Below are 12639 nucleotides of genomic sequence, written 5' to 3'. Positions count from 1 at the left end.
TTCCTTTTTGAACCAATATGCTAAAAAAGACAAAAGACTTTAACTATTAAGAAAATATTACACTAAATTTACCACTAGCTCATTTGAATATTTATTATAAAGCTTACCCAGTATGTGAAGAATATACTTTCTGTTCCCATTTGTTACCAGAGAAGGCAATATGTCTTGTATTTATTATGACAACATGATCTCCGCAGTCACCTACAAAGTAGAAATTAGTGGAAAACATTAAGAGAACCCTAGGGGTAATCAACCAAAATAACAACTATAAAGTGTGCAATACATACGTAGTAGCACATAAATACACATTTCATAAAGCTCAGATTTAAAGATCTGAGCTTTTTGAGTCACACCATCCAAATCTGCACTTAAATACCAACCTTAATTACTATTTTTGTTAGTACGGTCAGGTTAGAAGGCAGGTGAGTAGGTAAAATACCATCAGACTAGATAACTAAACCATTGCAATTATTCAGCTAAGATCTGGAAATCTGGCTTACAGGCAAATGTATTATTTTATTCAACACATTCTGCTGCATATGCACCTATATTTCAAAAAACCCAGAATAAAAAAAGGTTATCTAAACAGTGATCCTAAATATTTGTTTAATTTTAGTTTTCTCATAAAAACCATGTTTTCTGGAGGACTGAGTATTTTGGATATGTAAAATAATTCTATTAAATAATTACAGCCTGGGGCTAAATATAAAAAAGAAACAAAAAGATGGGGGGGGGGGAAGAAAAGCCCCACAAAAAAACTGAAACAGCTCTGTTGGGAAAAAAAAAACCCACACATTTTCATCAGTCAAGCAGAAGTGAACATTACAGCACATACAGGTATGTTAAGTGTTGTATCAGCAACTTTCATATCAAAAGTTTTTTAAGTGCAAAGTCTATAATCTATCACCAATACCTTGCCAGAAAGTTACTTTAATAGATCTTCTTAACTAATAAAGTGCTAATAAAGCCCATACTATCTCAAAAAAATCATGAAAATACAAAAAAAATGTATTTTTTCATTTCAGAAGTAATCATCTTGATCAGCTGTATAAGCTATAACCACTCATTCAATCAATTGCAAAATGATTTGTCCAAAGTTCATCCTCATATGCATTATCATATTAGAACAACTTAAGTATTTGAAGAGGCTCATTTGATTAAAACATTTTTAAGTAGGTAACAAAGCAACTACACTAAGAAGGACTTAAATTGAACATGCATTTTTTACAGAAGAATATAATTAATCAATGCAAGTTTCACACCCTATTTAAGTTTTCTACCTTTTTTAACCTTGTGTTCTTTTAAAGCTCTACTTTCAACTACAACTAAAGTACAAACACAATTTAAACATCTTCATTGATGCAGCCTTTCACCGCTGACACATCAGTTCTAAAAACACTGTATGTCTAAAGGCAGTCAGGGAACCGACATTGGACTTCGTGCCTTTTTTTTTTTTGTTGGGAAGATGACAGAATAAACTCATCTAAGGGAATTTTTGCCAACAGTTCTCCACTTGCATAAACACTGAATTAACAATTCCATACACCAACAGATCAATTACGAACAATTAAGAGCCAGGAGAAAAACTAACCAGGATACTTACACACTACCTGAATAATGAGTGCAACCTGTTCTTTTTAAAGTAGATTGAATTTATGGATAGCTAATGTCTCCTTCGAAATTTCAAATTAATACATTATTTTCCACTGGTCTTCTAACAGTGTTGTTCCCATCACCTCAGGGATGGCTGCACTTAATAGGAAGAAAGCTAAAATATTTACCATCTCCAGAAACACAGTCAAATTGCATCCTACTTTTGAAAAATATCACAGAAGAAAACTCTTCCTTTAGGCTATTTTCATAGACTCATAGAATAGTTTGGGTTGGAAGGGACCTTTAAAGGTCATCTAGTCCAACCCCCCTGCTGTGGGCAAGGACATCTTCAACTCAACCAGGTTGCTCAGAGCCCCGTCCAACCTGACCTTGAATGTTTCCAGGAATGGGTCATCTACCACCTCTCTGGGCAACCTGTTCCAGTGTTTCACCACCCTCATTGTAAAAAATTTCTTCCTTATATCTAGTCTAAATCTACCTTCTTTCAGTTTAAAACCATTACCCTTGTCGTAATCACAACAGATCCTATTAAAAAGTTTGTCCCCATCTTTCTTATAAGCCCCCTTTAAGTACTGAAAGGCCGCAATAAGGTCTCCCCGAAGCCTTCTCTTCTCCAGGCTGAAAAACCCCAACTCTCTCAGCCTTTCTTCATAGGAGGAGGTGTTCCATCCCCCTGATAATTTTCGTGGCCCTCTGGACGCACTCCAACAGGTCCATGTCTTTCCTGTACTGAGGGCTCCAGAGCTGGACACAGCACTCCAGGTGGAGTCTCACCAGAGCAGAGTAGAGGGGCAGAATCACCTCCCTCAACCTGCTGGCCACGCTTCTTTTGATGCAGCCCAGGATATGGTTGGCCTTCTGGGCTGCGAGCGCACATTGCTGGCTCATGTCCAGCTTTTCATCCACGAGTACCCCCAAGTCCTTCTCGGCAGGGCTGCTCTCCATCCCTTCATCCCCCAGCCTGTATTGATACTGGCGATTGTCCTGACCCAGGTGCAGGACCTTGCACTTGGCCTTGTTGAACCTCATGAGATTCACACAGGCCCACTTCTCGAACTTGTCCAGGTCCCTCAGATGTGTCAACAATTTTCATGCTATAATATCGAATTATTCTTTTATGAAGTATGTAAGTATGTTTTCCTCAAGAAATACACACAAATAAGGCCAGTATATTCTATTACATTATGGTATATGCAATTTGTTACATACAGCATATATTGCGCCTCTTCAGATAAAACTAAGCTGCCACAGTAAATCCATTTTATATCTCTGTACGTTTATAACTTCAGTAATTCCTATCATACAGTAAAAACACATGCTTCAGGTACATGCATTTTCCCTCCTACATTTTAATTAAGGTCTAAATGGTAATTAAAGGCACATATTGTCAACTGTTAGCTCCCAAGACTGACAAAGTACTTGCCAAATCTTTCATCAGAAGACAAGTCTTCACTGCTTCTTTTAGGTATTATAAACTAACACTGCAATCTAGAGTAACACCTGGGCCAGATCAGGTTTGTGGGACGCTTCCATCCAGCCTAGTCTTCTCCCTTGAGGATGCAGAGAACAGCAGCAAATCCTACCCAAGCAACAGAAATGGCTCACCTGCACCTGCTCACAATCCAACATAAAGAACCAGATCACCCAATTTTTTAATAATCTGCCCCACTATTTTTGGTTCTGTATTGTGAAGCTGCTCACAAAGATAGGACGCAAGTGGATGAGGGTAGAGAGAAGAGGAGGTACAGAAGAAACCTAAAAATCCAGATTCAAACCTCCTGAACAAGGCTGTACCCCTTTATTTAAGGCATATGGTCTAACAGCACCTAAAAATATGAGACTCTGGAGAATAATGAAAGATTATCCCTAAAACAGAAAATAAATATACATGAAATCAAATTTCCTTCCTTCCCTAACCACAGCTTAAATTCAGCTCCAGATACTTTTCAACACAATAAATAAATAATGATTTTATGGAAGGGTATCTGGATACCAAATTAAAAACAAAACAAAAAAAAATCTCCACAATGTTATTTTGTCTAAGGAACTGTTATCTCACAGACACTAAAATATTTCTTGTTAGTTCAGAGAAAAAAAAAAAAAGAAAAAAAAGAAGTGTTAAGTAATCAGCCACAAATTCATGCATACTTTGCTCTCTTAGAGAGTATCAAATGTCTCAGTAGTAGTAACCTATCAATGTCAATCTCAGGTGTAATGCATTTGGTACTGATTTATAGAATACTTTAGACCAAATAAAGTTATCCTTGAAATGACTTTCCAGGATTTTATAATTTCATGGACATAAAAGTATCAAAGATCTTTCCCACGGGACAACCAAAACCATTTCCTCTCAGTGTCTGCTTTATTTTTCAGACAGCCTTAGTCTCCACTGACATCTTGTGGATAAGACATAATTTGCAACAGCAGAACTCTGGTATTTAAAACATCTTTAGAACAGTACAAATACTACCTACTATGATGAAAAACAGATCAAGTATAATTTTAGTATGTACACTCTACATGTATGAGCAAAGTTTAATGCTTCTTTTTGTTTCAGTAATGTCTCTTGAAAAATTTGCATGAGTAAATTTTTGGTGCAGTTTCCTGCACCATCAACATGAGGGATCACCTTTTTATTATCTATAAAATGCTTATCACTGTGAGACAGGCACTACAGTATTACAAATAATGAACAAGGTCACAGATCTTATTGCTGAATCTTCTAATTTGAAGAAAAGCAAAATGATTTTTTCATTTAAACAAGAAGATATCTTTCAACAATGATTACATCTCCCATTTAAGAATCAGATAGGTTCCAGCCTCATCATCACAGAGTGTCTGAGGTTGGAAGGGACCTCTGGAGGTCATGTTGCTCAAGAAAGACCAGCTTTTGAGTATCTCCAAGGATGGAGACTCCACAACCTCTTGGGCAACCACTTCCAGTCACCCCCACAGTAAAAAGTGTTTCCTGATGTTCAGAGGGAACCTCCTGTGTTTCAGTTTGTGGTTGTTGTCTCATGAAGACAGGACTTCTCTGCGTCTTATTCAGAATAAAGAACTATTCCAAGACTCTGAGGTGTTGTGCGGCTACTGAAAGGTAGCATTCAGAAAATCTAACCAAGAATCACATCAGTGTTTCATTACGTGCACTGTGAATTAAATCTTTACACCTAAAATCAATGCAATGAAACACATTTCAAGGTTTTTAAAAGAATGAAGGCACAACCCACCGTAATTCAGCCACTAAAAATAAATTATGAATTCATAATGAGTTTCATATGGATTGGTAAAGACAACGACATAAGGTAGTAGAGGGGTATGAAGGCAAAAGATGAGAAGGAAAACGAAGACATTTGTACTTTACAAACAATTGAAAAACGTAACCTTATATATCAGGCTTGATTTTAAAACTGAAATCAGAAGAAAAATACAAGTGAAGAAAAGTAAACTTGTTTTTATCTACTGCAATACTCACTTAGTGCATGATAAATAGGTTTATGCCTGCCTTCAAGTCTGATTACAGTCGCAGCTGCTATTTTTCCTGGTGGCTGCATCTTCGCATCGAGGAGATACCAGGCTCTGGCAAAAGTAGCCCATTGCTGAAGAGAAACAGAGGTAGTACTTAACATAGTAAAAGAACACTACATAAGTCTAGCTTCTCTAATTAAATCAACACTTTTTTTACACTCCAAAATACTAGAAGAAATATTAATATTCAACAATACTCCCTCCAAATAACCTTTAAATGGATGGAGCACGCCACTACACACTGCGATACCCCCACCGCTGTATGTGCTTCCAACGTATGTGGCGGTAACACTGAAAGCTTACCAGCTCTGAGGGGTTTGTTTCAACAATGACGATCTCTTGCTGCAAGCTTCCACTACTGCTAATTGAACTGTAAAATCGCGGTAGACTATTTAATGCCCAACATCTCTTTCCGTCTCAGTGAAGGGCACAACTCCCCCGAACGCAGCTTTATGAACACGAATCACCTGAGCCGCCCTCAGTGGGTAGCCTTGTTCCTCACAGACAAGTCACACACCACTGACCGCTACCGGCTCCTGCCAGCCGGCCCCCCAGAGCGAACACCGCAGCGCAGGGCCGCGGCCCGGCCCTCCCCTCGGGGGCCTACTGCCCCTCCGTCCCGCCGCCCGCCCGCTCCCTCTCTCACAGCCGCTCTCTGCGCTAGGGTCCCGCCGGGGCGGCGCCGCCGACTGCCCGCGGAGACAGCGGCCGTCCCGGCACAGCCTGCACCGAGCGGGAAAGCGCCGCGCTCACCTGGGCCGCCTTGGTGTAACTGGCCATAGCCGCCCTCCCGCCGCGGCTGAGGGGAAGGGAAGCGGAGCCCCTTGGGCGCCGCACCGGCGGGAAGCGGAAGCGCTGCCCTGCGAGGGGCGGTGCAAGAGCGGCAGCGCGGGCCATTCGGAGCGGAGGCGGCTCCGTCCCCGTCCCCGTCCGGTCATGGATCGCTACGTCCTGCTCCTCAGCTGGGGGGAACGCAGGGGTGAGAGTGCTGCAGCGGGCCGCCCCGGAGCAGGTACCGCCGTGGGGGCAGGGGCCCGGGGGGGGGCTGGAGGCCGCGCTGTGCAGGGAGCCGCCTGCCGCGGGGCCCATCCGAGCTTGCTTAATGAGGGCTGTTCTTTAGGGTCGCTGGTCTAGGATCTGCGCCCCTGCAGGCTTTTCTGGATCCCTACCTCATTAAACCCCTACCTTTTTTTTTCAGGCTACAAATCTTTAATGAGTTAAGCCTTCAGAAACGGAGGGGGTTTTGTGTTTTACTGCGACGCTGCTGTATTACTCGGTAGAGCGTTCCTGAGATGTACAGTACTTCAAAGACAATTTTACAAAATTTGTCTTTTTAAACTCCTACCAGTCTGTAGTTGACAGGTTTTTAAAAACTAACCTTCTAATATTGAACTGAACTTTATACTGTATTTGCAAGAAAGCAAGATTGCTGTAATTCAGTAATTTTAAAAAAACTTTTTTTTTTTCAGCTGGGACTGCTGCAACCATTTATCAGTTCCTGAAAGAAAGCTGTAACTCATCTATAAATGCAGATGTGAGCACATTCCCAGGTAAATATAGTAATGTACAGTAAGGTAAGGCAAATTTAAGGCAAATTTTATCAGGGAATTGGCCTAGGCACATCTTATGATCTAGGTGAAACAAGTCAGAAACTTAAGGAAACCCAATTTCTACAGTGTGCCTAAACTTGCAGGTGGGACTGCTCCTACTGCAACTGATGTCATTTCAGCAGCTGAGGTGTTAGGAGATGATTAAATAGATTGGACACAAGAAATGAAAGAGAAGGGTTTTGAAAGGTTGACAAATTTCAATCCAGCTTAGCAAGGAAGAGTAGGAAAGGGCTAGTTTCTCATGTCAGTGGGCAGCTTGATGTTTTCATTACTGCTATGATGTCTTCTTATTTTTTCAGTGGAAGCAATATTTGTTGGGTATCAGTTCAGAACCCTAATCCATGGATATTTATTAAATCATTTTATCATCTTAAAATAGATTTCTGAAGATCTGCTTTAGTACTTTTAGGGGTGGGGTGGTTGGTTTTTTTTGTTAAAAATGCTTTCTTAGTTCTTTACTGGGTTTGGACAGTGTTGAGTTATTAAGGCTCATCTTGTTACAGCTGTCATATAATTGTGATTCATCTGGGGAAACCACTATAAGCTGTTAAAATTCGTGAAGATGGGAATGTTAAGCTGTTTTCAACTTCTGTGCTTTTTATTGCGTAGAAATGCTGAGAGAGCGTCTCATTTTGTGAACTGCATAAACCATATTTATGAAAGTTGTGATTTGGTTTAGATATGATACAACTTCTGCAAATGGAGAGCAATATTGCCCAGAATGGAGAAGAGGTCAAAGATTTTCTTACTCATTAACAGTTAGAGGATCAGTAATAGTTAGACACTTGCCAAGACACTTACCTACACTTTAATATGTTTAGAACTTAATTATGATGCCAAAGAAAAGTAGAACTCAAGTCATTGTGGCACATTAAATGACTCATGTAGAGTCTTTCAACAGAGATGTTCATTATAATAGGAAGAATAGATTGTAGTGGATTGATTATTTTAAATAATTGTTTTATCTCTTTGCAGCCTGTTCAGTGGCTGGTATTCCAGGTGTAAAGAAATGGTATTTTGCGAGTCATGTTATATGTGGTTATTATCAGGTAAGACTTTTCCCTCCCCCCCCCCCCAATATAAGTTCCTCAACTGTCTGCCTGTCTCTAGTGCAAGTTAAAACTGTGATGTTCAAAATTCTTTTTGCTTAATTAGTTCTTTTTGCTCGATTAGTTCTGCAGTTCTGACTGGGAGGAAATAAATTTTGACACACAGGATAATGAAGACTCTATCCAAACAAGTATTGACGAATGCCTGGGAGCCATACAAAATTTTGAGGAAGATGACAATAACAGTCGAGAGTCACTGTCTATGACTGAGTATGCATATTATTATTTTTATTGAAAGTATAGTGATCTGACATTTAACAGTAATAACCCAAGGGAATCAAGAAAATTTAAGAAGTAAAAGTTATTGCCAAAGCAACAGTTAACTATGAACAATGCCCTACTACTACTGAAAATAGTTCTATTTTGTTTAACATAGCTTTAACTTTTTTAGCTACAGGTGATTTTTATAGAATAACTGAACAGTTTCCTAACAGCTGACGGTTATACATACAAAAATAAGTTTCTTGCTAATCCATCTTGAATCCTACTTCCAGTTTTACTGCAGATTGTTTTGAAGTCATTTAGCCTACTTCTGCATCAGTAAAAGGGGAGATAAGTATATCTCATTACCTAGGTATGTTTGCGCAGAATTTTAAAGATATAAGATACTTATATCAGGTAGTAGTCATTAGTTGCAACTTTTTGTTTCTAAATGACTTTGTTTATATTTTGTTTCCAACCATGTTGCTCTTCATTTTCAGTATCTATGATGAAGCTGCAGAAAGTCTGCATCAGTTAGCTGATAAACTGCCTGCCCCAGGTAATCTCTATTAAAAAAGCCATCTCATTTGAGTTTCTTGTTAGTTGTTACTCTAAAAACTCAGCTGGTAAAATCATAGTCAAATGGAAAAATTCAGAGCATGTTAGTTTGTTAGTTGAATTAACTTGTATGCAGCTCTTGCAAGTAGTTTAAGAAACTTGAACACGATTGGCATTGCAAATCAGCTTACAGAGTAGTTTGCTGCTTGTTTCTTTGGAAGGCTGTATTTCAGTAGAGTTTAAGGTAGCTCTTTTTATAATTGATTTTTCCATCTGAAATGGCACCAAGGTAGTAATAGACAGTAAGCAATACGAAACGCAACATGCAACCACAGGAAGTTTTTATGAAAAAAATGGAAGCTGTTTTGCCAGCTGATTGCATGTGGGTGGGAGCCAAGGAGCTGTGGAGGAATAGATCAGAACTATTGGATTCAGTTTTTGTAAACTGGAGACGCATATCACTTTGCATGTTAGGGTTACGTAATGTTGCAGTAGTTGATTTGGGATAGCAAAGGAACTGAATGCGGAAAGAATGAGAAATAGCAGTTTAGAGGTGTTAAAAGGAGGAAAATGACATAGCGTAGCTGTACTGGAGACAAGTCTGATCTGTCAAGTACAGTGCTGAGTGAGAGAGGAGAAAGGTGTAGAACCGCTGTAACTGAGCGAATGGCAAAATACTTTATTTTCTGTTAATCTAAGAAGAGCAGGGAGAGGTGAGCTAAGATGCATGAAAAGAGTTTTAAATCTTGCTGAAGTTATTTGAAGTTGATCTTTAAGCCCATTTTAGTGCAGTAGGTGATAATCATACTTTTCTATCTTTAAATGACGGAATCATTTACTGAATAATGGTACTTTGAGTCATATGTAACTTTTTATAGGCAGAGCAATGGTTGATGTAATACTGCAGGCTGTTGAACGAGATGGACCCAAGTTAAAAGACTGCTTACCTGCTATTGGTGCTCTGAAACACCTGAGAGAATGGCACTCTGCGCAAATCACTATTGCAGCAAATGACTCTAAAGGGTATGCCATTTATTTTAAGTCTATAAACAAGGTCGCTCGAGTTTTGTGTTAGTATATGTCAGTGGTTTAAAATAAAAACAGCATCTTGAGTACTTTACATGTATATTTTGAAAATACATAGATTTGTCTTCTATTATTGTTTGAGGAGAGGAATTACTCATGCTGATTTATTGTAAATACATGCCCTAACCAGAGGGGCAGGCAAAAAAGCAAGTCCTCTGAAGTTTCTGTTTCTATGAGAGCAGAAGGTAAAATACTTTGTCTTTCCTTTCCATCACTAGTGGCTTCAGTGTGCATACGATGCTTTGAAGTTGTACTATGCTACGTAATAACTTCTATTGATTGTTGTTTTCCAGCTTTTGTAAAATGAATACATAACTCTGCTGCTTTTACTTCAAATTTTATATTACCTTTGGTATTACATTTCAGGGAGGAAAAAAATTGTGTCTGATTTGTCCCTGTTGAAAATGGAGTACAAATGCTCAATTACTTCCTGTATGCTTCTGAAGAGTCTTAACACTGAAACTATCAATTCAATTTGAAATTAAGTAGTTTCCTTACTGTCCTCCTCTAATTGACATAAGTGGGCCATGATATGTCTCAATATAAACCAATATAAGTGGTTTGTTTTTTTTTTCCCGTGCAGTAAATTATTGTGTGGATATTGAATAACTTGGCAAGGTCTCCTCCATTTCCCCTCCCTTCCACACCCAAAGGATTCAAGTTTGCTTCATAGAATGTGTGGTTAAGCTTAATCCTAAATGAATAAGACTGTTTAAAATTAAGAAGTTGAATGCTTAGTCCTTGAATAGAAGCATAAGCAATATACCCACTATATAGTACTTCCTAAGGTATACGGAGGAAGATAAACTTATTGCAGTGACTTCCGTGAGCACTTGATCTCAGTGCTCATTGATATCTTCCTGTGCAGCCAGCTTTTGACTGAATAAATTTTTCTGTTGCCTTTTATATAAAATGAGGCCATTGCATAGAATCATTAAGGTTGGAAAAGACCTCTAAGATCATCGAGTCCAACCATCAACTCAACACCACCGTGCCCACTAAACCATGTCCCTAAGCGCCTCATCTACACGTCTTTTAAATACCTCCAGGGATGGTGAGTCTACCACTTCCCTGGGCAGCCTGTTCCAAGGCCTGACCACTCTTTCAGTGAAGAAATTTTTCCTACTATCCAATCTAAACCTCCCCTGGCGCAACTTGAGGCCATTTCCTCTTGTCTTATTGCTAGTTACTTGGGAGAAGAGACCAACCCCCACCTCACTACAACCTCCTTTCAGGTAGTTGTAGAGCGCGATGAGGTCTCCCCTCAGCCTCCTCTTCTCCAGGCTAAACAACCCCAGTTCCCTCAGCCGCTCCTCATAAGACTTGTGCTCCAGGCCCTTCACCAGCTTCGTTGCCCTTCTCTGGACACGCTCCAACACCTCCATGTCCTTCTTGTAGTGAGGGGCCCAAAACTGAACACAGGATTTGAGGTGCGGCCTCACCAGTGCCGAGTACAGGGGAACTATCTCTTCCCTAGTTCTGCTGGCCGCACTAGTTCTGATACAGGCCAGGATGCCGTTGGCCTTCTTGGACACCTGAGCACACTGCCAGCTCATGTTCAGCATCCCAGGTCCTTTTCCTCTGGGCATCTTTCCAGCCACTCTTCCCCAAGCCTGTAGCGTTGCCTGGGGTTGTTGTGACCCAAGTGCAGGACCCGGCACTTGGCCTTGTTGAACCTCCTGCAGTTGGCCTCGGCCCATGGATCCAGCCTGTCCAGGTCCCTCTGCAGAGCCTTCCTACCCTCGAGCAGATCAACGCTCCCGCCCAACTTGGTGTCATCTGCAAACTTACTGAGGGAGCACTCGATCCCCTCGTCCAGATCATTGATGAAGATATTGAACAGGACCGGCCCCAGTCCTGAGCCCTGGGGAACACCACTTGTGACCAGCCGCCAACTGGATTTAACTCCGTTCACCACAACTCTCTGGGCTCGGCCGTCCAGCCAGTTTTTTACCCAGCGAAGAGTGCACCTGTCTAAGTCGTGAGCCACCAGCTTCTCTAGGAGAATGCCGTGGGAGACAGTGTCAAAGGCTTTAGTGAAGTCCAGGTAGACCACATCCACAGCCTTTCCCTCATCCACTAGGCAGGTCACCTGGTCATAGAAGGAGATCAGGTTGGTCAAGCAGGACCTGCCTTTCATGAACCCGTGCTGGCTGGGCCTGATCCCCTGTTTGTCCCGGACATGGCTCGTGAGCGCCCTCAAGATTAACCGCTCCATAATCTTGCCCGGCACCGAGGTCAGGCTGACCAGCCTGTAGTTCCCCGGATCCTCCTTCTGGCCCTTCTTGTAGATGGGCGTCACATTGGCAAGCCTCCAGTCGTGCGGGACCTCTCCAGTTAACCAGGACTGCTGATAAATGATGGAGAGCGGCTTGGCAAGCTCCTCCGCTAGCTCCCTCAGTACCCTTGGGTGGATCCCATCCGGCCCCATAGACTTGTGAGCGTCCAGGTGGCATAGCAGGTCATTAACTTCTTCCTCTTGGATTATGGGGGGTTTATCCTGCTCGCTGTCCGTGTCTTGCAGCTCAGGGGGCTGAATAACCTGAGGATAACTGGTTTGACTGAGGCAAAGAAGGCATTAGGTGCCTCAGCCTTATCCTCGACCTCAGTGGCAATGTTCCCCCCTGCATCCAATAAAGGATGGAGATTCTCCTTGGCTCTCTTTTTGTCATTAATATATTTGTAAAAACATGTTTTGTTGTCTCTCACGACAGTGGCCAGGTTGCGTTCTAGCTGGGCTTTTGCCTTTCCAATTTCCTCTCTGCACGACCTAACGAGATCCCTGTACTCTTCTTGAGTTGCCTGCCCCTTCTTCCAAAAGTGATAAACTCTCCTTTTTTTCCTGAGTCCCAGCCAGAGCTCCCCATTCAGCCAGGCTGGTCGTCTTCCCCGCCCGTTCTTCTTATGGCACATGGGGACAGCCCGCTCCTGCG

The 12639-nt window shown here is 41.4% G+C and overlaps 2 protein-coding genes across 5 annotated transcripts in view; one reads left to right on the top strand and one right to left on the bottom strand.

Moving 5' to 3' along the window:
- MRPL13 (mitochondrial ribosomal protein L13) overlaps nucleotides 1-5995 on the bottom strand; it is a 36502-nt gene extending 30507 nt beyond the window's left edge. For 2 of the 4 annotated variants that reach the window (XR_012672271.1, XR_012672272.1), the window contains exons 1-3: nucleotides 5896-5995; nucleotides 5090-5213; nucleotides 108-201 (exon numbers count right to left, since the gene is read on the bottom strand). Coding sequence is in view for 2 of the 4 variants with exons in the window: in XM_075141235.1 (XP_074997336.1) it covers nucleotides 108-201; nucleotides 5090-5213; nucleotides 5896-5922 (245 nt within the window). In the remaining 2 variants the exon portion in view is untranslated. The remainder of the gene's footprint in view (nucleotides 1-107; nucleotides 202-5089; nucleotides 5214-5895) is intronic. The other 2 variants (XM_075141235.1, XM_075141234.1) reach the window with 1 other exon arrangement.
- Nucleotides 5996-6049: 54 nt separating this feature from the next.
- MTBP (MDM2 binding protein) overlaps nucleotides 6050-12639 on the top strand; it is a 34777-nt gene continuing 28187 nt past the window's right edge. The window contains exons 1-6 of the mRNA XM_075141239.1: nucleotides 6050-6154; nucleotides 6612-6692; nucleotides 7728-7801; nucleotides 7926-8071; nucleotides 8563-8621; nucleotides 9499-9643. Coding sequence (XP_074997340.1) covers nucleotides 6079-6154; nucleotides 6612-6692; nucleotides 7728-7801; nucleotides 7926-8071; nucleotides 8563-8621; nucleotides 9499-9643 — 581 coding nt within the window. The 5' untranslated portion in view covers nucleotides 6050-6078. The remainder of the gene's footprint in view (nucleotides 6155-6611; nucleotides 6693-7727; nucleotides 7802-7925; nucleotides 8072-8562; nucleotides 8622-9498; nucleotides 9644-12639) is intronic.

The sequence above is a fragment of the Calonectris borealis genome, chromosome 2, assembly GCF_964195595.1.
Source record: "Calonectris borealis chromosome 2, bCalBor7.hap1.2, whole genome shotgun sequence".
Classification (NCBI taxonomy): Eukaryota; Metazoa; Chordata; class Aves; order Procellariiformes; family Procellariidae; genus Calonectris; species Calonectris borealis.
The sequence above is the reverse complement of the archived record's forward strand: the minus strand, read 5'-3'. Positions and strand labels throughout refer to the sequence as shown.